This window comes from Daphnia carinata, chromosome 6 (genome assembly GCF_022539665.2).
Source record: "Daphnia carinata strain CSIRO-1 chromosome 6, CSIRO_AGI_Dcar_HiC_V3, whole genome shotgun sequence".
Lineage (NCBI taxonomy): Eukaryota > Metazoa > Arthropoda > Branchiopoda > Diplostraca > Daphniidae > Daphnia > Daphnia carinata.
The window spans coordinates 1533728-1559267 of record NC_081336.1 but is presented as its reverse complement, the minus strand read 5'-3'; the positions used below and the strand labels follow the sequence as shown (position 1 = coordinate 1559267).

General features: G+C 40.2%; 4 protein-coding genes, 1 long non-coding RNA gene and 1 pseudogene across 5 annotated transcripts in view; 3 read left to right on the top strand and 3 right to left on the bottom strand.

Annotated features, from left to right (window-relative positions):
- LOC130690611 (SPARC-like) overlaps positions 1 to 25540 on the top strand; it is a 38898-nt gene that overhangs the window by 7840 nt on the left and 5518 nt on the right. The gene's annotated exons all lie outside the window — the stretch shown is intronic.
- Positions 408 to 9394, top strand: LOC130689495 (SUMO-activating enzyme subunit 1-like; annotated as a pseudogene).
- Positions 6617 to 6984, bottom strand: LOC130690630 (uncharacterized). Its single transcript, XR_009001062.1, has 3 exons — positions 6910 to 6984; positions 6770 to 6851; positions 6617 to 6692 (listed from the first exon to the last, which is right to left on the bottom strand). It is a non-coding gene; the product is annotated as an uncharacterized LOC130690630 (long non-coding RNA).
- LOC130689496 (protein BTG1-like) lies at positions 7986 to 8591 on the bottom strand. The gene has a single exon (XM_057512442.1). The coding sequence runs from the start codon at positions 8589 to 8591 to the stop codon at positions 7986 to 7988; it is 606 nt and encodes a 201-aa protein (XP_057368425.1).
- Positions 9642 to 25511, bottom strand: LOC130690559 (calcium uniporter protein, mitochondrial-like). Its single transcript, XM_057513581.2, has 8 exons — positions 25054 to 25511; positions 23806 to 23905; positions 11897 to 11984; positions 11428 to 11528; positions 11072 to 11190; positions 10817 to 10963; positions 10254 to 10457; positions 9642 to 10157 (listed from the first exon to the last, which is right to left on the bottom strand). Exons 1-8 carry the CDS (start codon positions 25111 to 25113, stop codon positions 9861 to 9863), a joined length of 1116 nt encoding a protein of 371 aa, XP_057369564.1. The 5' UTR covers positions 25114 to 25511; the 3' UTR covers positions 9642 to 9860.
- Positions 19756 to 23811, top strand: LOC130690536 (homeobox protein 5-like). The gene is made up of 2 exons (XM_057513546.2): positions 19756 to 20915; positions 21381 to 23811. The coding sequence occupies exons 1-2, from the start codon at positions 20821 to 20823 to the stop codon at positions 23332 to 23334; spliced, it is 2049 nt and encodes a 682-aa protein (XP_057369529.1). The 5' UTR covers positions 19756 to 20820; the 3' UTR covers positions 23335 to 23811.

Sequence of the window (25540 nt, the reverse complement as noted above, 5' to 3'; positions counted from 1 at the left end):
AATGCTATTACCCCCCGGATTCTGGGGGGCAATAGATTTTTCCATTTGAATATGGGCTAGGTGTTATAGTCGCTGAGGGCTCTCAATCCCTAAACTGAACCTTGCTCACTGATGTGTCAATCTATAAAAGGATTTAAATCTTAATTAACGAGACATGCAGGATACTGTATAAAATTATAGTAAAGATGGTACCAAATGCTGAGTTACTAGAAATTTTACCTGGGAAATCTTCAACTGACCATGTGAAACATAAGTCAGCTGTACTGCATTTGCAAATCCAGTGTTCAAGTAACCATATCCAATCCATGTCTGAAGGAATGAATGAGAAAATTAAATAGGAATCTGGCCGCTAGATGGCCATAGCTGTAAAAAAGAAAAAGAAGGCCAAAATTTTTTTTTCTGGGTAAAACGGATTGCCATATGGAAGCACAAAAACGGAGTGTCTACAGTTAACTACAGTTGAATTTGTACTTAAGTTGCCTGTCGATTTATTTTCATTTATTGCAGTCTACAGGCAGCCGGAATTCTACTGATAGGGCTAGGAGGCTTGGGTGCCGAGATTGCCAAGAACTTGACTTTGTCTGGTATTAAATCTCTGACTCTGCTTGATTACAGGGTTACTGTTGCAAATTGTGCCAATTTCCTAATCCCTCAAAAGAATGTTGGGAAAAATGTAAGCACAACATTTTCTTTCCCTGTGTCTTTACCTCATGTTTTTGCATTGAATGCCGTAGGTGGTTGAAGCATCTTTAGAGAGAGTTCAACACTCGAATCTAATGATGTAAATTTTAACTGATACAGAAAATATTACAGCCAAGAATAAAGACTTCTTTGGCCGGTTTGATGTTGTATGTGCCAAACGACTGGCAGTCGAAGAGTCCATCAGGATTAATGATATCTAGCCGCAAACACAGCACCCATTCTATTCAGGTGATGTGCTTGGATTTAGTGGTTTCTTCATTGTGGATTTGCTTGAACATGAATATTCTGAGTAAGTATCCTATCTAACTTGTCTGCATTTACAGGCTATGTTAATATTTGTTTTTGTTATTCAGAGAAGTGACAGTTCCTGCTGCAACCTCTAAAGATTGTTGCAAGGCAAAGAAAAGTCATCCAAGTAAAATGAAAACTGTAAAACATGTTTTGAACTATATTCCGTTACAAACAGCATTTTAAGCTGCGTCTCAAGCGTCTCACCTCAACAAGAGAAGTTGGCAGCGCATCAAAAGCCATTTCGTTACCATGAAAAGTACAGATTACGGATCAACTACAGATGCTTGTGTATCGATTAGCATCGTTATCTATTGTTTTAACCACAGGTTTGCTGATGTTCCGGTCTCAAATGAAACGCGGCCCAGAAAGGGCAGTCAGACATTGCGAAACTGTGCGAAATTCGGGATCACATTCTGCACGAAATGAAACTAGACAATCAAACGGTTGACAGTGGCATATTCGAGTAAGTATTGCGTTAGAAATTTTATACCCCGCTAAGTAAATAAGTTTCCAATCTTGTTTGTTTCATTGTTTTTAGCATGTTTTAGTTTTACTATGAATTCGTTACAACGGTTTTTGGCGAACTTAGTCCGGCGGCTGCAGTGGTGGGTGGAGTCTTGGCTCAAGAAATAATCAAAGCAGTGTCCCATAAGGACGCACCTATCCGTAATCACTTTTTCTTTAACGGTGCTACAGATTTCAACGGTGTGGTAGAAGCCGTTGCATTTTAAATGGGCTGTAACACAATTTTTTTTTTTCCTTTTTTACATTTTTCATTCAAAATCATTTATTTTTAAGCTCGACGTCTAGATAAAGTTAGTAACAAGTGGTTTATCCCTCACGAAATCCTGTACGGGACATCCAAATGTCGCTTCGCCTACTACTACACAATGTTTAGACTGGTAAAAGAAAATAATCGGGTCACGATTAAGCTTAGTAAAGGATGGTGTGCAAAAGGGTTAAGAAAAGAATTTAGGCAAAACTTGGTCATTACATAAAAAGGGCAAATCAGTGTATGTTTTGTAAATAACCCAGCCAATAGTACTATACTGCGGGACCTCTGGATGTTTGTGGTTGCACTTCATGCAATATTTCTGCCTCAACCACAGAGCACAAGAAGGTAGAGTGATGATAGCTATTAATTATCTAGCGATTTATAAAATCTGTTAATTCCTATTGTATACAATATCTCTTAAAAGTTTGCAAATCATTGAACTGTTGAAAATATTTTTATTTATTGTATAGAAAAAAAATTTAAAATTTTGTAGTTTTCACTTTGTCCTGTTAACATTGAAAATTTTCCCCGTTAAATTAATTGTAAATGTATCGTGCACAAGTCTGTATTCGCAAACTCGTTTGCTGTGCGAAAGTGTTATATGTATTAATTTGATTACGATTAATTAGTGATTTAACAACGTTAACATTAGAAGAAGCGATTAATGCTTTTTTGTTGAATTTTTTGTATTATTTATTATTATGAAACATATATACAATCACATACATTTAACACATTTTATTATAATTTACACTTTCACGTAATTTGCACCAGAAACATACACACACATAACACCATTAACACATGTTGTAACTATTGGGTATTGAACCCTAATATTCGGCATAGCTGGCCGATGCTCAACCATTGAGCTAAAGTCACATATAATTTAATCTTTTATACCTTGAGTCAACGCACGATCATTTTGTATAGTCCATGTTTTCTTCTTGCTATAATATTTGCCAGTTTGATCAGCAACTGTATAAGTATCATAGCTTACTTGTAAAGGGTCTAGCTGCGGTGTCAGAATACCAAGGTTCAAGCCCAGTACGATGCTCAGCTCATGGCCTAAAGTCACATACGAATTTTCTCTTTTATAGCTTGAGTAACAATATAAGGGTATAGTCAATGTATCCCATCTCGATATTCTATTTGTTAGTCTCCCTTGTTAACATCTGAATGTCGGAGCATATATGTAGAGTGTCCGGCTGCGGTGCAAGAATTCTGTGGTTCAAATCCAGTCATAGGTCATAAAGTATCCACATTGAAACATTTCATAATCAAATAGTAAATAATTGTTGCTAATCATAATTTTAAAACTGTGCAATAGATGGCGGGTCGCTTTACTAATTGTTAGTCTGATCACCCTTTGTATAAGTTGTGTAGCTATTGTGTAGAGTATCCGTCTATGATACCAGCACATTTAGGTTCAAGTCCATTCATAACTCGTAGTAAACAATTTACATTTAAAATATGTGTACTATGGTGTCTTGAAATAACCTGCAAAAATAGTTTTCGATGAAATGTAACCCATGGCTCAATGGTAGAGTATCGGCTTCGCAAGTCGAATGTATAGGGATCGATTCCTAAAAGAGAATCTCATAGTTGACTATATCCAGAATATGAGAAAGCAAATATAAATTTTTCTTGAACCATGCTACACAAATTATTCTAAGTGTAAATATGTTGTCCTTAATAGATTCAGAAAAAAGACAAATTGAATATATGGTTCATGGCTCATTGGTTGAGCATCGGCATTGTACGCCGAAGATTAAGGGTTCAACTCCCGAATAAATCAAATAAATGTAATACTTGCAATTGGAACGATATGTAAACAAAGGTATATATTCTGAAATGAATGAAGCACAACGTAAACGTTTTCCAAATGTCGGAATAGATGTGCTATGATTAATCTAGAAAGAGCTTAACGCCTACGGTTAAAATCCGTGGTAAAACATATCAGTTTCTAAATACTTAGTACAGAGAAACATAATTTATTTATTAAAATTTGTTACTGGTTGCGAGATTAACTGTTAGTAAAATATCCGTTCGCGTGCTTCGCACGAAGTTTCCCAACTCGACTCGCCCCGTGGAATCGTGACACCTGGGAAGGTAGCAAGCCCATGGAATCGGAAACCTGACCTGGGTATCGAAACCAGGAACCTTCGAGTTGGGAAGCGGACGCCTTGCCTTTCTGGCATCTGCCCCCCTGTATCCCCCCATTGGGATTTGGTTTTCTATTGACTCGCGCGCACTGTCACACTAATGTGTTGAAGTCTTAAACTTTTAAGTAGTGTCTCAAATAGCTCAATGGTAGAGCATCAGCTTAGCAAGCTGATATCTGTGGTTTCGAGACCCACTCAAGTGCTATGCGTTTGGAATAGTGACACATATTAGTATGGCAATAATTTTATAAATCATAATGTTTGAAATAAACAAATTGATTTCTCAGGCGGTATTACCATTTCACTACGCAGCATGTTTATGCTGCAAGTAATATCTTATATAGATTAAATTGGTTGTAATTCCAAATTGTGTCAATGAACTCTTATAGGGATCGATCCCTATACATTCAACTCACGAAGCCGACGCTCTACCATTGAGCCATGAGTTACATTGTACAGAAACCGTTTTTGCAAGTCATCTCAGGACATCCTATTTTACATTTTCAAAATGGTAACTAATTAACCTAATGACTTGGACTGGATTCGAACCTCAGTCTTCTGCTTCCATAGCCAGACACTCTACACATAAGCTATGATACTTATACAAACGATGATCAGATTACAAATAGTATAGCGAGGCGACAACCATTGACTATACAACATTATCGTACGTTGACTAAAGGTATAAAAGAGACAGTTTGTATGTGACTATAGCTCAATGGTAGAGCATCGGCGAGCAATGCCGAATATCAGGGTTCGACACCCAATAGTTACTGGAAATTAAAAAATATAATCAGAGACAATTACATCAAATCGGACTGCAGTCCATTACAACTATGAAACATAAATTGATTATCCCAATGTCAACGGTGATTGAAAACAGAATAATCGTTACGAAATCAGTACCAAAGCTCTTACCAACGTGGATTGCGACCACAGAAACGAGAACCGATCGTAAAAATGCAATTCGACCAGCGGCAGCAGTAGCAGTAAAAAGTTGCAAGCAGCAAATCAGGAAAAAAGTAAACAAAAAAAGCAACACTGTAACAAAATAAAAAACACAAGTTTTCTTTTTTTGTTAAAAAAAAATAAATTGTATTGACATTACTCTGCACATATAAATGATTCTGCAACTTTAAAAAGGCACAATAGCCCTTTCAAAAGTTGCCGTCAACCCAGGCAGGGGGAGACACTGCCTTGCTGACCCACCGGGGAGATTACCCGGTGATTGGCTAAGAGAAGCCGGAAGAAGAGCTGAAGATTTGGAACATTTTTACAGGAGCGATTAACCTTTAATTCGGATTTGTGTGTAGCCACGTCGCCCTCCGTGAACACATCATCGGACTACGCGGACCCCCACGTCCCCTTTCCGGCCAGAGCCCTCCAAACCTCGGTATATGTTGTTTTTATATATACCGTACAGTAGGGGCATGACCCCCTACGGGCTTATTATGAGTCAAGGGGAAACGGGGCCACAGAAAGAAGGGAGCCCAGATATGCACTTTAATTTCTTTATAAGAATACCATAATATGACGGAAGGTAAATGGGCCATGGCAATTTCTGGCAACGCTTCCATCGGCTATCCATTTCAAAACGCCCGTCCTCAACGAACTTAACCCTTTCCGAACGGCTGCCATTATGTATCTATGTAAGGAAAATAAAAACATTAATTAGCGTTATTTTTTGTTTCAATAACTTACAAAAATCCAAAAGACTTTGGACAGGAGCTTTCGGACGGCCATTTTGAAGGCCAAACACTGTTCAACAGATATGGATGCAGCTGCGAAACAAGTTTGGAAACTAAATTCCTGTAAAAAGTAATACAACATGAGAAACCCAACTTGTATGTTCCATACATAACACTACCATTTGCTTTTTTCGTTTGAAATCAATAGAATCTTTTCATTGCTCCGCCACCGCATTGCTATAAAGAGAATCCTCAATCCTGTAATGTTTTAAAATCATAGCTATATCATGACTCCTTCAAAACGTAACCATCTTATTACTTGACAGCTTCAATGCCTAAGTTTCTTAAGACTTCAATTATATTGTTGAAGTAGTTGACATTCCTTGCATGCCGTAGGTTGCCATTGGATCGCGCATATCGTCACCATCTACAAGCAAGTACACATCTAGATGGTTTCTTCTATCATAAATGTTCACAACAGCTCAGTTAACATAGGCAAACCCTGAAATAGGAGCACGTTGAAAGGAATTTTTAGTTATAGAATTTTACCATGAACAATGAATCATATTAATTACGTTGCAGCGTTCTTTTGTTAAGAGATCTTGCGAACACGAACCTTTAGCCAAGTAAAATACAGATTAACTCTGCAATTTCTCTGATCTTTTCGAAAAGGAAACTGCAGCAGTCGTCAACCAATAAGCCGGAGCCAAGATATGCACTTTAACTTATTTAATATTAAATACCGTATTGTGAGTCTGAGTAAAGTATAGAAATTCCAAGTCATCCATCCAATCATCACAATTTATTCAGTGTCTTGCTTCAACCAAGGATATTTACAGATCCAGTGCTCCTTTTCACCTATATATATATAAAAAAAACAAAAAAACTATGTTAAGCATACAAATTCATGCACATGTGACTTACATAACTAATACATTCATTGTTTGGCATGCTCAACTGGCAGAAGCTTGCAAAAGGACTGAAAACCACTGCATAATACCTGACAGATACACTAGCTCCAGTAGAATGCTGCATTGTTGATAGACGTCTTCCCAGTACGATCAAAATCCTTTCCTATTGAACAGAAAATTGTTATGTAGATTACATATGGTTAGCAAAAAAGCAGGAAAAAATGCTTCATGTTTACTTACAAGTCCCTTTCTAAGCAGGTGTGTTTAGGCTTTGTAAGGTTATTTCAAACTGCAACTTTCGAAAAATGATTCTCCCTGTGAGCTAGAAAATTTCTCATGTTGAACTGGAATTTTAATGCAATTCTAAATGAATCTCCTACCCCACAGAAAATTACTTTTGCCATCAAGCTGATATCAACATCAGTTCTTTAAATATAGTATGTTAAACAAAACCTGGAAACAAAACAGAGCGCATCACGAACTTTTTAATATGTTATTAATGGGGTGATATGCTGTACAGTCTAAGTTTCGTAAAAAGTTCTACTTTTACCTTTTTGAATTAAACTGGACATTGGCAAACATAAGAAGAACGATTATTAAAATATGGCACACTTAGCGATACCCTGGAATTCGGCAAAGCATTTCCAATTCTTCCATTCTTCAGACACAGTAGGTCTCTTTAACTAAAAAAAAAAACAGACAACCATGATTAACAGAATCATTCATTCGACCCCTAGATGGCGATTTAACACATCAAATTTCGTGATCCCTGATAATATTTGAGATCTGAACTTCGTTGCCAGAATAGACATGCCTTCAGAAATACCCCCGTTAGATGTTATAAGTAAAATCACGACCTATTCGGGGTTTATAAAGGACTACGTAAGGACTTTGGGCTTACAATAAGGACGGTAAATCCAAGCGGCCCTTATTTTAAGCCAACGGTATTTGTTCAATGTGTGGCTTTTTCACTGCGAACCCTAATCATACGTAGAACAAGAACATTAAACCCCAAACCCTACTCATATACATGGGTTTAAAATAAGCATTTCGCTCCCAAGTATTTCGTGCAGTGTGCCACCCTTATACGTGAAAAGATGAATCCTGAACAAGATCCATTACCACCAGCAAAGTGGAGTGAAAATTACAGATAAGCAGTATTCACGAGCAAAAAAAAAAAAATACAGGAATGAATTATTGGTACAATGATTTATTGACTGAATTACCTGTTTGCAAATGTGTCAAAAACAAATGCTTTGAAAATTTTGATTGCTGCACAGAATTTACATTCTTCCATCCTTGATGTAAACGTAGTAATCTCGAGTAGCGTACACGTCATCTCAGCATTACTTGGCTTGAGCAGAACAAGCAATCAAGGACGAAAGTTTCGAAAATCAAATCAGAAATGCCATTTCGTCGTGCAGACAACAAATGCCAAACATTAAAAGGTGGCTCCTTACGGAGCTACGAGATCGACATTGGGCGGGAAAAGAATCACTGGGAAGAGGCGATGAAAGATGAACCGTGGTGGAAGGATCGATGAAGGAAGCACACCAATGCCAGGCTGCGTCATAAAACAAAACTTGTGGCCCTCTCGGCAACGCATGGCGTGCATTCTCGGTTCCAGTTTATGGCTGCAGGCGCGTAAAGGAGCCGTGGCCATCGTTTTGTTCGGCGCCAATTGTCTGTCAAAGGAAATGAGAGTGCAGTGCGATCCGTCATCCTCGCCAAAACGGTATGTTACTTTGTCGGGATCGATCCACACGGTCAGTTCCAAGGGCAGTTGAATGTCGTTGTAAGTCAAGCCGGCCACGATGACTGCAGTCTCAATCAGCGGTTCTTTATTGTTGGACGGATTTAACCGGATGCAGCGGTACGCCTGGCCTCGATCTGGACTATCCGGATACCAGTGATGCCCCAATCGACTCGTCAATAGCTGTTCCAAACAAACGACAAACTCTCGCCGTTTACGCCCATCCACATGCGAGGAAATGAAACGAGCGAAGAACGTAGCCGCCTCTCTAGTTGCACGTCGCAGGATCGCTTTCTCATTGGGATGCATTTTTTTCAAACATTTTCAAACGTTCTGAAGATTTGAAAATGTAAAATCATCTGACCGAGTCACACGTCTTTTTTTTTTTTTTTTTGAAGTATCTTCGACGAGTAGCGAGGCCTACAGCAAAGGCCGTCCCGACTCATTTCCGATGTCAATTTCCATTTAAATTCTTTTGAAGTCGACATTCTTCAGCTCGAATGAAAAGAAGACGTTATAACGAACGTTGTTCAAACGGCATTTTCTTTTTCTTTCTGTAACTTGAAAGAAGTTGATCGTTACAAGTATCCCCCCCCCCCACAGTTGAAAAAAAAAAAATTCGCTTTGATGGTTGCTCCATTGTGCCGATATGATGACGACAGGAAAAGTTGTCACGTTCACATCCTTTTCCTTATTGGCCACTGGATAAAATGAGCCTAGAAAAAAAAAGGAAACAAAATATAGCTACTGTTAACGGTAAAAAAAAAAAAAAACTTAAACAAATACCTTTTCTTTTTTCCCACACGACGACGTGATTACACACGGAGGAAGAAACTCTGTTACACACAAAAATGGAGATATACTCGGTCACTGTCTCTAAATAAAAAGAAATACGTTAGACTGACGACACGATGATGATCGCAGCTGTAAAAATAAGAAATAAATTAAGTTTTTGAAGAAGAAGAAGAAAAAAAATGCAGATTGATCATCATTCATGGATTGTGTATCACAGCTGAATTATAATCGTTTAAAAGGAAGATAGAAAAATGATTGGAAGGAGATAGAATTAAGAGGGAAAAATGAGCTACATATCATTTTTTTTTTTTTTTTTTAAGTTTTTTGCTTGTTTTTTTTTTTTTAGACAGAGAATGAAAGAGAGAGAAGGTATAATACTGCAGCCAAAGCACTAAATTTAACATGATTTGAAGGAGAGGATAAAAAAAATGGATCAATGAAAAAACAAAAATTCAATTTCCAACACCGGAAGATTTAACAACAAGATTGTACACACACTCGAATCTCGTTAGAACTGGCAGGAGGACAGTAAATGCCTAGACATTTAATTAATTAATTAATTAATTATTATTTTTTTTTTTTTTGGCTCGAAATATTAAGAAATTAGTAATCAGAAAATCGTTATTATGTAATACATAACTTGTGCACTGTTGTCATGGGCGCTTTGTCATGGCGACTGGTTAATAAACTTGTTTTTTTTTGTGATTTTTTTTTTTTTGGTTTGATTTTTGTTCTTTTTCATTTTTTTTTTTTTTCTTGTTTCATTTTTGAGTTCATCTTTGCCTATAATTTTTGAGGTTTGGAAGTTCGCAACAGATTTTGTAGACGCAATTGAGTTCGATTCCAAAGACTGGCGGCCACCTGATCATCGCCACTCACATCCGCCACATCGAAAGGTTTCGTGCCCGTCGGCGGATGATGGACACGTAAAGGATCTCGCAATCGTTTCAGATCGTTTTCCACCTGAGCGATGCTGTTCTGAAGCCGATTATACTCGTCCACATTCATCCCGATCTTCTTGGCTTTCTTGTGGAATTGCAACAAATACTCGCGATCACGAACATCGGGCAGAACGTATTCCTTTTTTTTTTTTTTAAACAAACAAAACAATTCCAGCATTTAAATTCGTCAATGAAAAAAAAGTTTATCCAAAAAAAAAAAAGAAAAAAGAAAAACCTGTTTAGTAAGGACGTAGTAGGCGAAACAGGCGATCGATGTTCCGTATGTGACAAAGTAAGTGATGGGTTCCATAATATCCCAACTGTATTCCCACCAAGTGAGACGGGCCAAAGCACCAAATTGGACGCCCATCAGAGCTAAGCCGATCCACGTCATGGTGGCCGTTTTCCTCTCAGCACCAGCCATCACCAAATTCTTCTTCTAATAGAAATAAAGAGAGGAAAAGAAAGGTCATCATCAGCAAACGCTTGAAAGATACAAAAAAAAAAAAAAAAAAAAAAACAAACAAACGTAGCCGGGGCCTATTCAGCCGAAAATGAATGGCACGAAAATCGGATTAGACGCACGGGGCTCGTCTGTGCCCCGTTAATAAAGTTACTGGGCCAGTTCTTTTGCTCGTGAAACAAGTCAAATGGAACAAGAAAAAAAAAAAGAAGAAGAAGAAGAAGAAGATTCTTATTTCCCTAGCGAGGAGTTTCTTATCCATCTCCGATCTGAGACAATGGAAGATTTAAAAAAAAAAAAAAAAAAAAAAAAAAAAAAGAAATTTTTTTTTTTACTTGTTCCAGAGGAAGAATTTGCGATTGAAGTTGTTCCAGCTGGGCTATCAGATGGCGCTCTTTTTTCAATTGATGCTCGCCAACGTGTAGAGCTTCGTACAACTGCATCACCAAGTTCTGGACGTCCGATAACCTCTCCATTTCTTCCTGCGGAGAATTCAAAATGTGTTTTATTTCCGGTCTTGTTCCGCATGCAAAACAGAACGAAAAAAAAAAAAAAAAAAAAAAGAAATAGGATTTTTTTTTTTTTTTTACCCTAGAGACGCGTTCGCGGGGTGGCGATGTCACGCGATAAGAAACGTCATTAATGACGAGATCGAAGTCTTGTTCCATCAGCGATTCGATCGTGTTCGACGCTGCAATTCTCGTTCCATCTGCCAAAAAAAAAAACAAAAAAACAAATGACAAGCGATCAAGCAGCGGACAGTAACTCCCCCTCCCGGCAACATCAAAATTGGAGTGCAGCTTTTTTTTTTTTTTTGTTTCAAACGATTACAAAAAAAACAAAAAAAAAACGTATCTTATTTCACAATGGCATTTGTTCCAGCAGGGACAGGTGCTTGAAAATACCCTTTTAAAAAAAATAAAATAAAAAAAAAAAACGTCCTTACCGATAGTTTTCAAGACAACACGATCGATTCCCCGATCTTCCGATCGAATCTGTTCCATCAGGTCACCGACGCTGTGCGTGACGGGCCGCAATGAGAAAAGGCTGAAAAAGAGAAGACGGAATTAAAATAATAAAAAAGGAGGGGGGAGATTCAATGTATGCACGGGAATAAAAAAATCGGGTCACGTTGTTATTATCGTCCACTAGTCGTACCGAATACAAAGCCCTTTATTCAAATTGGCTCTTTTCCCCTATTCAATTGGCCTTCTTCCTGGCCCATTCCAAATTTTTTCGTTTGGAAATTTTCTTTCTTTAGCCACACGCAAGCGAAAATAAAAAAAGATGGGGAAAATTCTATAACGCGGATAAGGCACATATGCAATAGATCGACGAGATATCAAAAGAAAATGTATCTAATGCAAATACGCGTGAGAATAAGACATTTCGCTGAATGATCGAGTTGTATTTACCAGAGCTCTTTCCTGGATGGCAGTGGCACAGTCAGTTGAGGCAGTCCACGTAGGTACTCGACGCTCACTCCCAGTTCTTTAGGCGCATCTGCCGGCGAACAAAACGTCAATAGAAAAATAAACAAGAAAAGAAACTGATCAAAATCCATTTTCGTCTGAATCACAACAATTGGTTCAAAACAAAAAATTCAAATCAAATCAAATAAAGACAAATACGGACGTGATATTGACAGCAGACGAAACTGTGGCAAGCAAAACGATCAATAAAGTGAACCCACTTGTTCTTTCTACCCACCCCCTTGGCCTTTCTTTCTTTCTTTTATTTTATTTTCATGTTTCGAAAAGGTCGCACCTTATCCACAACCAACGTGACAGACCTAATTACCATTACGAGGCTTTGCGTTATTGATCCATTCGATCTAGGCCCGCCTTTAAAAAAAAAAAAAAAAAAATAAAAAAAAAAAAGGGGGCCCGACAGGCTCGTTGCGCCATGTTACATTTGCCAACGTTATCCCAAACCGAGTGGTGCGGTACGGTGGGGGAGTTAGGGGGGGGGACGTAACACCCATTTACGACCATTAGCCGTTCGGGAATGGAAAAAACACACACGAAACGTAGACGTTGGAGTAAGAAAAAAAAAAAATAAATAAAAATAAAGTTTTGACGTAATCAATGGCCGTCTTGAATCGTGTGACTTTTCCCGAACGAAAATGCGAAGCACGCACTTCATTCTTTTTTTTCACCCAAGGCACTTTGATATGAAAAAAAAAAAAAATGGACCTAGCCGGTCACGAGTGTATAAACCTAAAAAAAAAAAAAATGGAGAGAGAGAAAGAGAGAAGTTTAGAGGGCGGTGGTAAAGGCGGCCGATCGATGATCCAGCGGGCGTGCGGATTAGCTTAAAACGTAAGTTACTCGAATCATATGTTTGTTTGTTTGTTTGTTTTTTTTTCAGTAATAACGTGTTGACATCATCATTGACTACAAAGTTGTTTTAAAATAAAAAAAAAAAAAAAAAGGGGGGGGGGGCGGGAGTCCATTCACGCCATTCACTTCATTTCAATAATAAATAAAAACCACAGTAGGGAGGGGGACACCCGATTTTCATTCGAACCATAAAAGACAACGACGATGGAACACGACGCTATTATTTATAGCCGGTGTATAATTCGTGATTGCTTATCTCCCCCCCCCCCCCCACATCTCTATTCTTTTTTTTTTTTTGTTTTAGCGAATGTATGTAAGAGAAAAGCAGAACCAGTCCCCGAGAGGATAATTCATCATGTTTTTGTTTTTGGGCAACTATCCAAAATAAAAAAAAAAAAAAAAAAAAAAAAAAAAAACGGGTGTGCAAGGGGGACGGGAGTGAAAAGAAACACGCAGGAAATCAATGCCAATTTTAAAAATGCACTGATTCAAACTCCAACCCGCAAAAGGACAGCGAGATTGACACATGACCATTTGGAAAGCATTTAAGCTTATCAACCAATCACGTTTTCCCTGAATCAAAAAAAAAAAAAAAAAAAAAAACATATATAAATGATCGATTTGTTTGAAACATTTCGGGGCCAAAAACCGCTTCTCTTTGAGCAAAGGAATGGTTACACGTTTTTTTTTTTTTTTTTTGTTAGAGAGGAATGCACCCAACAATGAAAGAGGGACAGACGGGAAATAAATAAAGCATGTTCACTATTTGCCCGATGGCTAGCAAACTTTCTCCTCGGTATGGAACCATCGCGTTCGTGCGGCCGGGAGCAGCGCGGCACCCCCCCCCCCCCCATCTCACACACACACAAAAAAAAAAAAAAATAATAAAACGCGGAAAGGAAATAAGAAAAGAGGTACACAACACAATGCCCATCGACCTCATTTTTTTTCGAAGACATTCTTTTCCCTTTTTTTTTTTTTCTTTTTCTTGGAAGCAACAGTCGGATTAAAATAATAAAAGTTTCGTTGGCGAGTACACGCAACATTGTTACACACAACCAATTCGCAAATTGGAAAGGTTCTTCTAATTTTTTTTTTTTTTTTTTTTTTGCGGATCCGACAGTGGGGGGCAAAGAAGCGGATCGAATCAGTTTTCTCTTTTTAGGTGACGTGAAATGCAATTTAGAATTGCCGTGAGCCAAAGGCGATGTTTCGTTCGACCGCCCGCTATTCAAACTTAAATAAATAAAAATAAAAATAAATCTAGGTTGTTGTTTTTTTACGTGTTCCAGGCTACTTTAATTGCAATAAAGAAAAAAAAAAAAAAAGGCATATGACAATTCCATTGTCGTGTGGACGGCGTTTGCCGGAAGCGCCCCCTTCAAAAAAAAAAAAAAAAATGTCACAGCAATCTGGCAACGTGTCTTCAATTTCTCTCGTTTTTCAAAAGCAAATTTATTATTATTATTATTTTTTTTTTTTTAAAAAACATAAGAGATGAATTGCGAGAAATTGGTTTCGTTTTTTTTTTTTTTTTTCTTAAATACAATAAGCGGCCAACATCATCTGGTTGGTGGGTGTTTCAGTCAAACGCTTTCTCATTTGAACTGAATTGCATGTTCTCTTATTGTTTGCCAGTTCTATTCAAAAAAGTATGAAAAATGTCACACCCATTCGAATTTCAGACTGAAAAACATTCAAAAAATACGAGTTCCCTTTTTTTTTTTTTTTTTCTTCGGAAAATGCTTTCCCCCCCTCCGCCTTCCATTCAGAAACTGTTTTAGGAATTTATTTTTTTTTTTTTTTAACGATTGGCATCGGGCATGTCGTCATAGTGACCAAAACGGCTCCATCAACGTCGACCCGTAAAGGCCAAAACACACGGCGGGCCCAGAAGGCGATTGCAACACGTTAGCCGATTTTGAACGACGCTTCCATAAAGAAAATTACACATTACTTATTGTTTTGTTGTTTGCCTCTAAACGATGTACGAGGATGGATTGGATCCCTTTCCTATTTTCAAACGCTTCTAAATTCGAGCCGACAAACAAAAAGGAGGAGCGCGTGACTGCCGTTTCAAAATGAAAAAAAAAAAAACAAAACAAAAACGAAAACAAGAACAATGATGAATAACTCTGGACAGCATAAATGAAACGAAAAATGGTAATTCCTAACTGGATGCGACGCGGCCGCACTCGCGCACACATCACAAAACACACGACAACGGATAATGTTCTGTTACATATTCCGTAAAGAATTGAAAACATCACAAAAAAAAAAAAATGGGTAAAAGATGAAGGAATGCGTGTGTGTGTGTGTGTGTGTGTGCGTGCTTTATTAATGCACGCGCCTCATGTTACACACATGCCGGAAAGCTTCCCCCACCCCTCCTTCACATATGTTTTTTTTTTTTTTTTTTTGTAACGGGACGTGCTACAACCGCAGCCCCAGCGTGAAACCAGGTCGATTTTTATGCGCTTTACTTGATGATTATGTTTGTATTTTTTTTTCAATCTCTATTCCATTTTTTTTTTTTTAAATAGAAAAAAAAAGAAGAGGAAATTGTAAAAATTGCATCATTAAAAGTTACTAACACACTGATGGTTCCGATTGCACTAAATCGATTTCACGAAATACCTTTAACGAACCGGTTGTTTTCGGTGTAATCAAAAAGGGACGCCATTGAATTGCACAACAACTACAGAACACTCGTCTGAATAAATAAAAGGAGGTACTAGGTAAAAACAAATAAAAAAAAAAAAAAAAGGTGTGTGTGTGTGCGCGCATTTTTGTGGAAGGAGGTCCCCCCCCCCCCCGGGACCGGCTGACACGTGTGATGACTCATAACGGGTTCGAAACGATATCGTCGAAAAAAAAAAAAAAAACGTGTTCCAGAATCTGTCGCGCGATGTTTTCCTTTCTTTAAACGTTAAACAAATCATCGAAAAATTTTCACGAAAATCAAATGGATTGATCGCCTTTTTTTTTTTTTTTTTTTTTTTTTATTCAGATATCAAAATTTATTTCGGAATGATCAAAATTTGGCGCCGATTATTGCAGGGCCGCACACACCAAATGGCTCCAAATTCAAATGAGAAATGTTCTTTTTTTTTTTTTTTTTTTAAAAAAACGGGAATCGAGGCCGCTAATGTTGCGGCGATCGAGCAGATGGTCCGGCACTGTTGCTACCCTCATTACACACGCACCCCCATTTCTACCTTCTTCATCTGTCGTCTCTTCCCTCTTCTTTTTTTTTTTTTTTTTTCCTTCAGATTTTTATTTTTATTATTTTTCTAGAACACAACCGAACAAAAAGAAACAAAAAAAAATTCAAGTGCAGTCGATCAACGCATCCCGTCGCGATCGTTCGCTTCTTTTTCATCATCCCAATTCAATTGGCAATAGTGCGTGATTTTGTTTGTTTGTTTTTTTCCAACCGTGATTCGTGCAAGGCTATTTTCTAAACTTAATTTAATTAAATTAAATTTTTTTTTTTTTTTTTTCAAATTCTGACATCGCAAATTTGGCGGAAACGGTAAGCTCATTTCCTTGATTTTGTTTTTTTTTTCTTTTCTTTTTTATTGGTGGCCATTTCGGAGGCCGCGCATCCGCCCAATTAAATTCGTCGCTGCATCGATTCCATCCAAATGAGCCATTCACGCGCGCGCGCACGCTATTAGCCGTAGGAAATATATACGAAATTTTTCTATTTAGTGCTATCAATTTCTCTTACATTCTGCCTCCGTCTTTTCCTTGTTTTTGGCACTTCATTTTTGTTTTTTTTTTTTTTTTTTTTTTTTGTTTTGCGGCAAAGAAAAAAACAAAAAAAAAATTTTCTCCGTGGACTGCGTGCACGCACGAAAAAAGGGCGAGGTCTTTTTCACCTGGCTATCATTCGATTCGGTTAATTAAAAAAAGAAAAAAAAACCCAAATGCCCTACAACGAGAAAGTGAATAAAAAAAACAAAAAAAGAGAGCCAGCAAAAATGAAACAATCGTTAAAAAATAAGAACGAACTGCTTGGACGTTGCAGGACGAAAAGACAATGAAAAAAAAAAACAAAAACAAAAGAACAGCTCGATATTAAGTCGTAGCGGAACGGAAATGTACGTGAGAGACACTTTCGATTGGCAATGCAACTCGGGCATCATTGAATGGTGAGGAGAAACTCATTGGAGCACGTTCATTGCCACTTCATCTTTCATTTGCTAGAAAGTTCCAAACAGCCCCCCAAAAAAAAAAAAACTCTCGGCAAAATAATAATAATAAAAAAAAATCGAACCTCCATAAAAATATGGAGAAACATTTGATTTCTAAATACGCGTTCCAGCGCGCCGCCAGATCGTCCGTCCATTTTGAAATAAACGAACTCAACCGGTGCAAAACAAATACCCCAAAAATAAATGAAAATGAAAATAAAAAAAAAAAAAAAGAAGAAAGAAGAAGAAGGTTTTCCCATCCCTCCTCATTATTGTTTTGCCTTCTCGCATGAAACTCGCATTCGTTCCGACTCTTACGTTGGTATTTTCCCCTTTAAGTGGCAGCAGCAGCAGCAGCAGCCGGGGCTTGTAAAGAAGCGGGTCAAACTCTCACCTGCGGGCAACCCTCTAAAAAAAAACAAAAAAAAAACGTTTTGACCTACCTACCTGCTGCTGCTGCTGACTGTTCATGTTAAATCAAATACCCTTTTAATCACAATCATCTGGCGGGGTTTCGTGCGTGCAGGCCAAAGGAGAGAAAACGTTACATCGAAATTCGTTTTTTTTTTCTTTCTCTTTCTCTCGAAAGAAGATGGCCGTTGGGGTCGCGATCGATGAGAGAAAGTTTTCACCCGGAGAAAAAAGAGAAGGGGAGAAACCAAATGGGACATTAACATACAACACGCAGACACACAGGTGAAACATTCACGCCGAGTTTCCTATATAACGAAAAAGCAAGACACACAGCATCCAAGATGGCGCTCGATTGGGGGTAGCACGCGATGCGTTTGACCTCAATGCAATTCCAATGTCGCAAAAAAAAAAGGGACACAAATCACGTTCTCTCTTCCGCCCTATTGGATTTTCGTGGCTCTCACCAAACGGCCCATAAAGTCCCTTCATCGACGGCCATTTACAATGAAACGAAAAAAAAAAAAAAAATAAGCGTTTCATGATGGATGAAAGACTGCGATGATACGCCGCGCACCGGTGTCTGTGTGTAATGTGGAGAAAGTTCACATCACTTAGAAACGCGACGCGTTACACACACACACACACACACACCCGATACCAAATGGGCCCAGGCCCTTTTTTTTTTTTTTTTTTTTTCTTTTGCTATTAACCCACTAAAAAAAATAAAAAGGTAGAAGAGTGGCGACGGGGATAGATAGATATATATATATATTCAAAACACATGGTATACGTTTATACCTGTGCGCGTTTGACCTGGAAGGGAAAACCTGTGCTGGAAGTTTAGGGCCCGGTGCTACTCCACCTCGAGCCTTTTTTTTTTTTTTTTTTTTTTTTTTTTTGTGAAAGAAAGTTTTGGTTGGAAGTAGGAACAGGTGAAAATTGTGCTTAAACGATTCGAGGCTCGTTTTATATTTTTTTTTTTTTTTATTGAACATCGTCCAAGAAACGCGCGCGCGCGCAAAAAAAAAAAGGTGAAAGAAACATCGTCAATGGAAAAGCGCTCCGCGTGATACCAAAAGGACATTGCGATATTGGAATGTTTTATCAAATTTCGATCCACTTCACATTAAATTCAAATTTAAAATCAAAATCAAAGTGGTCGTGACCGACATGTCACGATGGAAAACCACCTCAATTTGCCCTGAAAGAATGTTCAAATTCCAAAGAGAAAGACAAAAACAAAGAAATGTGCCACCCCTTTCATAATTTGGACCCTAATAAATACAATCATAAAAATAATAATAATAAAAAAATAAAAAATACCTTTAACATCCATTTAGTGTACGTACAACATTCACGGGTCAATTTTCGGGGAGACACACACACACACACACACACAAAAAAGAGAAACGATACGAAGAGAAAGTCTCTCTCATTTCTTATCCCGCCAAATCACAGCCCGACTTCCTCCTCCTCCCCCTTGTTCCAGGCCTGCCTTTTTGGAAGCTTTTGCTTTTTTTTTTTTTTTTTAAATTTAGAAAGATAGGTAGTAGTAGTAAATTGCAGTAGTAGCCAGAAGAAGAAGAACAAAAAAAAAAAAATCTCCCTCCCCCCCCCCCCCACGTCCCTTTCGCTCCATTCAAAGTGTCTCCGCCCTTTTGCGCTCCATCGGCGGAGGTGATGGTGGCTACACACACACACACACACACACACACGCACAAATAGGTGGCCTCTTTTCACCTGACGAGCCAGTCGCATCGACACCTGCGCGTCAGCAACAACTCGAAACGTTGCTCCTCAAATTTCACTTGGTCCCAAAATTATTTCTTTGCTGTTCGAATCCGGGACCGGCCCAAATCTTTTTTTTTCAGTGGCACTTTTGCGGTTTTGAAAAAAACACTAAGACCCTCGGACGCCATTGATTTTTAGGATTTATCGATTTTTAATACAAAGGAAAAAAACTCTATGAATTCCGGTAAGTTTACCTTTTGTTTTACGTTTAAACATTCCGACACCTGTAAAAAGAAAAAGAACCACGTGGTTTAATATGGCCCCACTCGGTGCCACCACCATTTTGATTTTTTCTTTTGTGTGTTGTAAGTGTCAAGTGTGCGTCTGTGTGTGTGTGTGTCCTCCTTTGTCTTGTCACGCGGGGTAAAGAGGAGGGCGGGGGGGGGGAGATCTTTTTGATGAATCAACTCTCAATCACGAGATGCGTTTGATTTCGTCAACTGTCCGACATTTTGGATTGCCAAAATGTTGTAGGCAACAAGGGTCAGTTGGATTGAAGTCGACGTCGTGGCCGCGTTCGATTCAATTACGTTTCGCTTCTTTGTTTTGTTTTTGAAAAATTAAGACAATTGTACGATCGTGTTACACGAGAGACGAAGAAAGACGATCTGAAGTTTGAACAAAACAAAAAAAAAAAAAAAAAAGGGAAATGTGCGGAGTCGGAACGGATTTGCCACCGTCGTACGACGATGTCGTGTCCGAGACAGACGTCGAAAACGGCAGTTGTTTCGTGACTGAACGTCCGTGCGCACCGTCTGCTCCCAGTCTTGAGCTTGTCAACATGTTGGACGCTAGTCATCCGCACGCATCGGGCAAAAGTGTCACGACCAATCGGCCCTTGTCTCCGTTTGGACGGACGGGACGACGACGACGTCCCGTCCGCCCCGTTCAACCCGATTTGAATCACGGATTGGACCCGACCCAAATCAGACAGAGGATCGTTTGCAAACAGGGTTGCGGCTGTTTTGATCTCTTGCTCAGCCTTTTCGGCCCATAAGCCGCCATCTTGCTTCCCCTTCCCCATTTTTCAATTTTTTTTTGTTTTTTTTTTACAACAAACAAAAATCCAATAGTATTCATTTTCATCGTATCATTTCCCCTCCCCCAACCTAACGGCTTGAAATTACATACAAAAAACGCGCGTGCCTTTTTTTTTTTTTTGTCTGTGTTATTTTGCCGGAAGGCCGGAAGTTTCCATGTCCTTTTTTTCTTTCCCACATTGGAAAAAAAAAAAAAAAGACACACAATTTAGGTCACTGCTATTATTCCAAAACAACCGAAAAGACGGAATAGAACGGGAGGGAAAGAAAAACGAACGACACGAGCTTTAGAGCACAGCGTGTGAATGGCAATTTGATGGAACGCGAGATGGCCCGGATTAGATTTTTTAAAAGAAAGAAAGTTCCTAGATGGACCCGTTTTTTTTTTTTTCTTTTTTTTTTTTGTTCTGTTCACATTCTTTTGCTTAAAAAAAAAAAACAAAATACCGCAATAAAACAAAAACAAAAAACAATCCGCCAATGCAAAAATATATAAAACAGGTTAGCCGTGCGCGTGTGTAAAAAAAAACAAAAAACAAAAACAAAAACCGGAATGGGACGTCTACGACGTGGTCATAGTTTGGAAGTCATCTTTGAAGACGAAACGTCAGAATTCCAGCCATCGATCGCCCGGCTAGAAGAGGAAGAGTACGCTAAATCAAATCTACATGTGTCTCTTCATCTTCTTCTTCTTCTTCTTCTTTTTCTTGTCTGATGTGTGTGTCTTGTACGTATATTCAATCTACTTCCCTTCTTCCGTCCGCATCCGCACTGAATCCATAAAAAGAAAATCACACACACACACACACACACACGTCATGTTTTTTCTTCTTCGGTTAGCCGTTTTTTTTGGGGGGGAGGGGGGGGGGGCACACTCTGAATTCCATCCCGCCCCTCCCTTTTTTTTTTTTTTTTTTTTTTTTACGTTGGGTCCCGCGGGATATCTTTCGTCCGGCTTTGTATTTGAGCTTCTTTCATTTTGATTTGATGGCATTTTGGCTTCCTTGCCCTCCTGCACTGCAAAAACTTCCGACATTCTGTCTAATTAACATTTTCTGTTTTTGTTTTTGTCAAAATTCTTTTACGACATGGACATTAAACGGCGGGATGCAGATTGACCGATGAGTGGCAGAGCTACCGACGACTGAGCCGACGCCAGATCCTCGTGCAGCAGCAAGAAGAATTCCAGACGTCCGTCCAGGTGACCCTGTGCTCGCAGTGTTGCGTCGCCTCGACCGAGATGGACCACGACGCGCCTCAGGCCGATGCGGCGCCTCACTTGCCGGCCGGCCCGCGACGGCGCAACTCGACGTACTTGGCGCTGGCGTGCGCCAACGCCGTCAGCCAGGGCGCCATGACGCGCAGCCTGCGGCAAATGTTTGAAAGTCAGCCGGTGCGCGAGACGCAGCCGCTGCTCAGCCGGGCAGAGATCAAACAGCAAATTCAAGCGGCCCGGCTGCGTCGCAACAGCATCGCCGTCCTCTATCCGAGGAGCAACCAGAGCCTGTCGGAGGCCGACGACATCGTGACGGCCGTTCCGGCCGTCGTCATCGACGCTGTTCCCGCCCCTGCTGTACAGCCGGCCAAGCCGTCCGTCCTCTCCGTTGAATCGCCTCTCCCATCGGCTGGCCCGATGGACGACGCTCAAAACGAGCCGCCCGTATGCGTTCGCTGCGATAAATGCTCGTCCATCTTAACCAGTTCGCCCGTCGCAGTGTCCGTCGTCATCAACAACAACAACAACAACAACAACAACAATAATAATAATAATAATAATAATAATAAAAGAAACGTTGGCGAAACGAAAATGGAAGAAGAAACGCAAGAACAAGGCAATGCTTCGCCCAGCAAATTAATGCCGACCAACCGCGAAGTAGTCGAAGAGGAACTGCCCAAGCCGGACACGGTCAAGAACGCGCGTTGCCTCTTTGAATCGAGTTTGATGGAAGCCAACAAGAACAACAACAATTTCAGCACGTTGCAACACGTCAAATCGAACCCATCGAGCAAAATCTTGCGATCCGAGTCGAGCATGACGCTGGATCGGGCCGGCGCTCGCAGCTCCTCCGTGGCCGGCCGGCCGCCGTTCCGCTGGCCGTCGAGACAGGAGCACTTGCGCAACCGATCGCCATCGCCATCGCCTTCCCCATCGCCGATTCCGGCCCTCAATCTGCCCGCAAAGTCGGCCAAAATCGCATCGACTTTGCCGTCGTACTACCGCAGTTCGCCGTCGTTGACGCAGTACCGTTCGTCGCGCCACTCTCTTCACTCGACCGACGTCGAGAGCTACGTTTCGGAAGGCGGAAGCGACTGCTGGAGCAGCAGCGATTTGGAGAGCGAGGCCAGCTATTCGTCATGCGGCGGCGGCGGCGGCGGCGGCGGCCGCGATGACTTGTCCGATAGCCTGGACGGGATGCGCTACATATCGCCGGATGTGATGGAGAAAATCCGCTCTTACGGCATGACTCTCACCTTCGTCAACGGCAAAATGGTTGACGATGACGATGACGATGACGAGCCGGAAGTGATTGCTAAAGAGGCCGCTACTAGGAAGGTCGTCCAATCGATCCGTTCTGCCGGACAGAGCCAACCGATAACGGCCCACAAGAAATGCGATCCTTCCGCGACGCACGTCGCCCCACCCTCGGCCAAGAAGACGGTGGCCAAACAACAGCAAGAGGCCGGCAGCAGTCCGCAGCCTCGCATCGTGGCCTGCCTTCCCAAACAGGAAGCGGACAAGCCGGACAAAAACAACAAGAAAAACAACAACAACACCAAAGTGCAATTCAACAAGAAGATGCGCCACAGTTCGGGCGAATCTTCGGCCAGTTCTGGCGTCAGTTCCGGTACTTCCAACGGAGCCGGAAGCGATGGAAGCGAGCACAACTCGCCTTTCGCTACGCTGAAACGCACGAAATCGGCGGATGCGGACCACACGGTGGAACGCAGTCCGTCGCCCGGCCCTCGCCAATCAGGCACGGTCAAAGCCGTCGGCTCCTCCCCTTTTGGATGCTATTCCGTCGTCTACAGCTTCAGCGCTTCCGCACGCAGCCCAATGTACGTCTGAATCAATTCACACACACCCCACCCCACTTCTAATCCATTTGACTTCCATTCCCTTTCCGATTCGCAGCTTTTATTTTTTTTAATATAAAAACTGTTTTTTTTTTAACATTTTCTGCAATTCCTTAAAGTCATCCGTTTCATTTTTTTTTTTTTTTTAAGAACTCCGCAGGCGCGATTCATCAAGTTTTTTTAAAATTATTACAATAATAAATAATTGCAAATTTTATATATCCTAGATTTCGTTTTTTTTTTTTTTAGAAAACATCCCCTTTCCCCCTAAAATGTAATCTGCCTTACCCCCCCACACACACATCCGCATTGGCGGAATATCTTATATAGCGTTTGCGTGCATATAATTAATCATATGAATTGCCGAGAGGAGCGAAGAGATTTGTTCAATTTGATGATGATAAAAAAACAAAAAAAAAAAACAAAAAAAAGAAAGAGAAAATACAATGAACGGATGACTCACTTTTAATGGAATTCTTGTCGATATTTAATGATTTCTCCGCTGCGGCGCTGCTTGAAGAACAAGGCCGGACGACGGCCCATACAGGCGAACGGAAGACGGACTGCGATCAAAAATAAACAAAAAAAAAAAAAAAGAAAATAAAGAATGTGATATAGGAAATAAGATACAAGTTGATTGTTATCTAAGGAATGGTAGGAAAGTAGAAGAGACATGGGGCACATTCGATCCATTATTGATTTCTATCTTTCTTCTTATCTCTGTCCCGATTTTTTTTTTTTATTTAGCGCATCGTCTTGTCAGCGTGTTGTACACGAAAGAAAGAAAAAAATCGTTGGAGGCAAGCGGAGCTTTTGGAAAAGGCCAACAAAATAGATGGTTCATTAACACTATTATTCACAAGCGCCAAGAAGATGGGCAAAAAAGAAAGAAAAAAAAAAAAAAAAAGACCGCACCCCTCCCCTTCTCCACGGGATTCGTTTGGCAGATGGACGGTGAGGGATCGATGTAAACCCGCATGCCAAGAACTGTGTTGTACCAGAGATCAAATAAGATTAGGACGACTCCCATACACACACACACACACACGCCATTATGTGTGTGTGTGTGTGTGTTTTTAATTTATTTTTCAAACTTAATCCTTCAACCAATTATTTTAATTCGGGTGAACCACTTCCGCACGCGGCTGCGTGAGTCGTATCGTAATTCCGTGTGGGACACCTTCGTAATAATCCACCACACCCGTAGGCCAAACAGGGAGGCATATTTTTTCAAGAAAAAAAAAAGGGAAGGGGGCCTTTTTTTTTTTTTTTTTATCAGTTACGACTAGTTTTAAGCCTTCCAAAATAATAGAATGTGTTCTCCTCGTTGGGCAAACTGCCAGTTGTTTTCTACCCAGGCAAAAATTAAACGAACTATTCATAGCCTGCGAGATGAGATGCCGACCTTATGTGTCATCTTCAAATACACAAGTTCATCTGTTTTTGTTTTTGTTTTATTTCTGTAGTTCTTCCCTTTACTTGTGTGAGTTTTCAAAATGGGAAAGAGCGAATTGAGAGGCATTAAAAAAGAAAAAGGTGAGAGGTAGTTGTAAACAGGCCCTAACAAAGATGGAGGCCGCGTGGAAATGTGGAGAGAAACTGGTTGCCTTCGGCCTCTGAAAATACCCAGATACTAAGGCATGCACGAATGCCTTGAGTACGTGAAAAATAAAAGAACAAAATGCAAATAAAAAAGAGTGTAGCCACGTACCTGAGACCAGTCGATTGGATGGCTGAATTTCAGCGTAACACGAGCTCGGTTGGCTATCATGTTTCCGAAAAAACGTCACTCAGAGAATTATTGAACTTGAAGAAATGAAATGTATGCTCGCGTTGGAGGTAAATAACAACACTGGATATGGGTAAAACGAAAAGTTGTTGGGGAAGGGAGGAGGAAAACGAACGTGGAAAGCTGAAACCCAACAACACAAGTTACCAGCCACACACCTCACGGCCTCACGTGCAGACCGTCGTCTGAATAGCCTTGGGGGGTGAGAATGTGAGACTGGTGAATCAGTTACGAATTGAAAGTTCACTGCGCCTGTGCGACTACTTTTTTCAATTGTTCTTTTCAACGCGCAAACTCACGATCAACTTCTATTTCATTCACCGAAATCAGGCTTGAACATGGACTCATCTCACTTGGCTGTGTCAAACGTGTAGCACTTGTAACGTAAACGGTTTCCCTTTCGATCAGC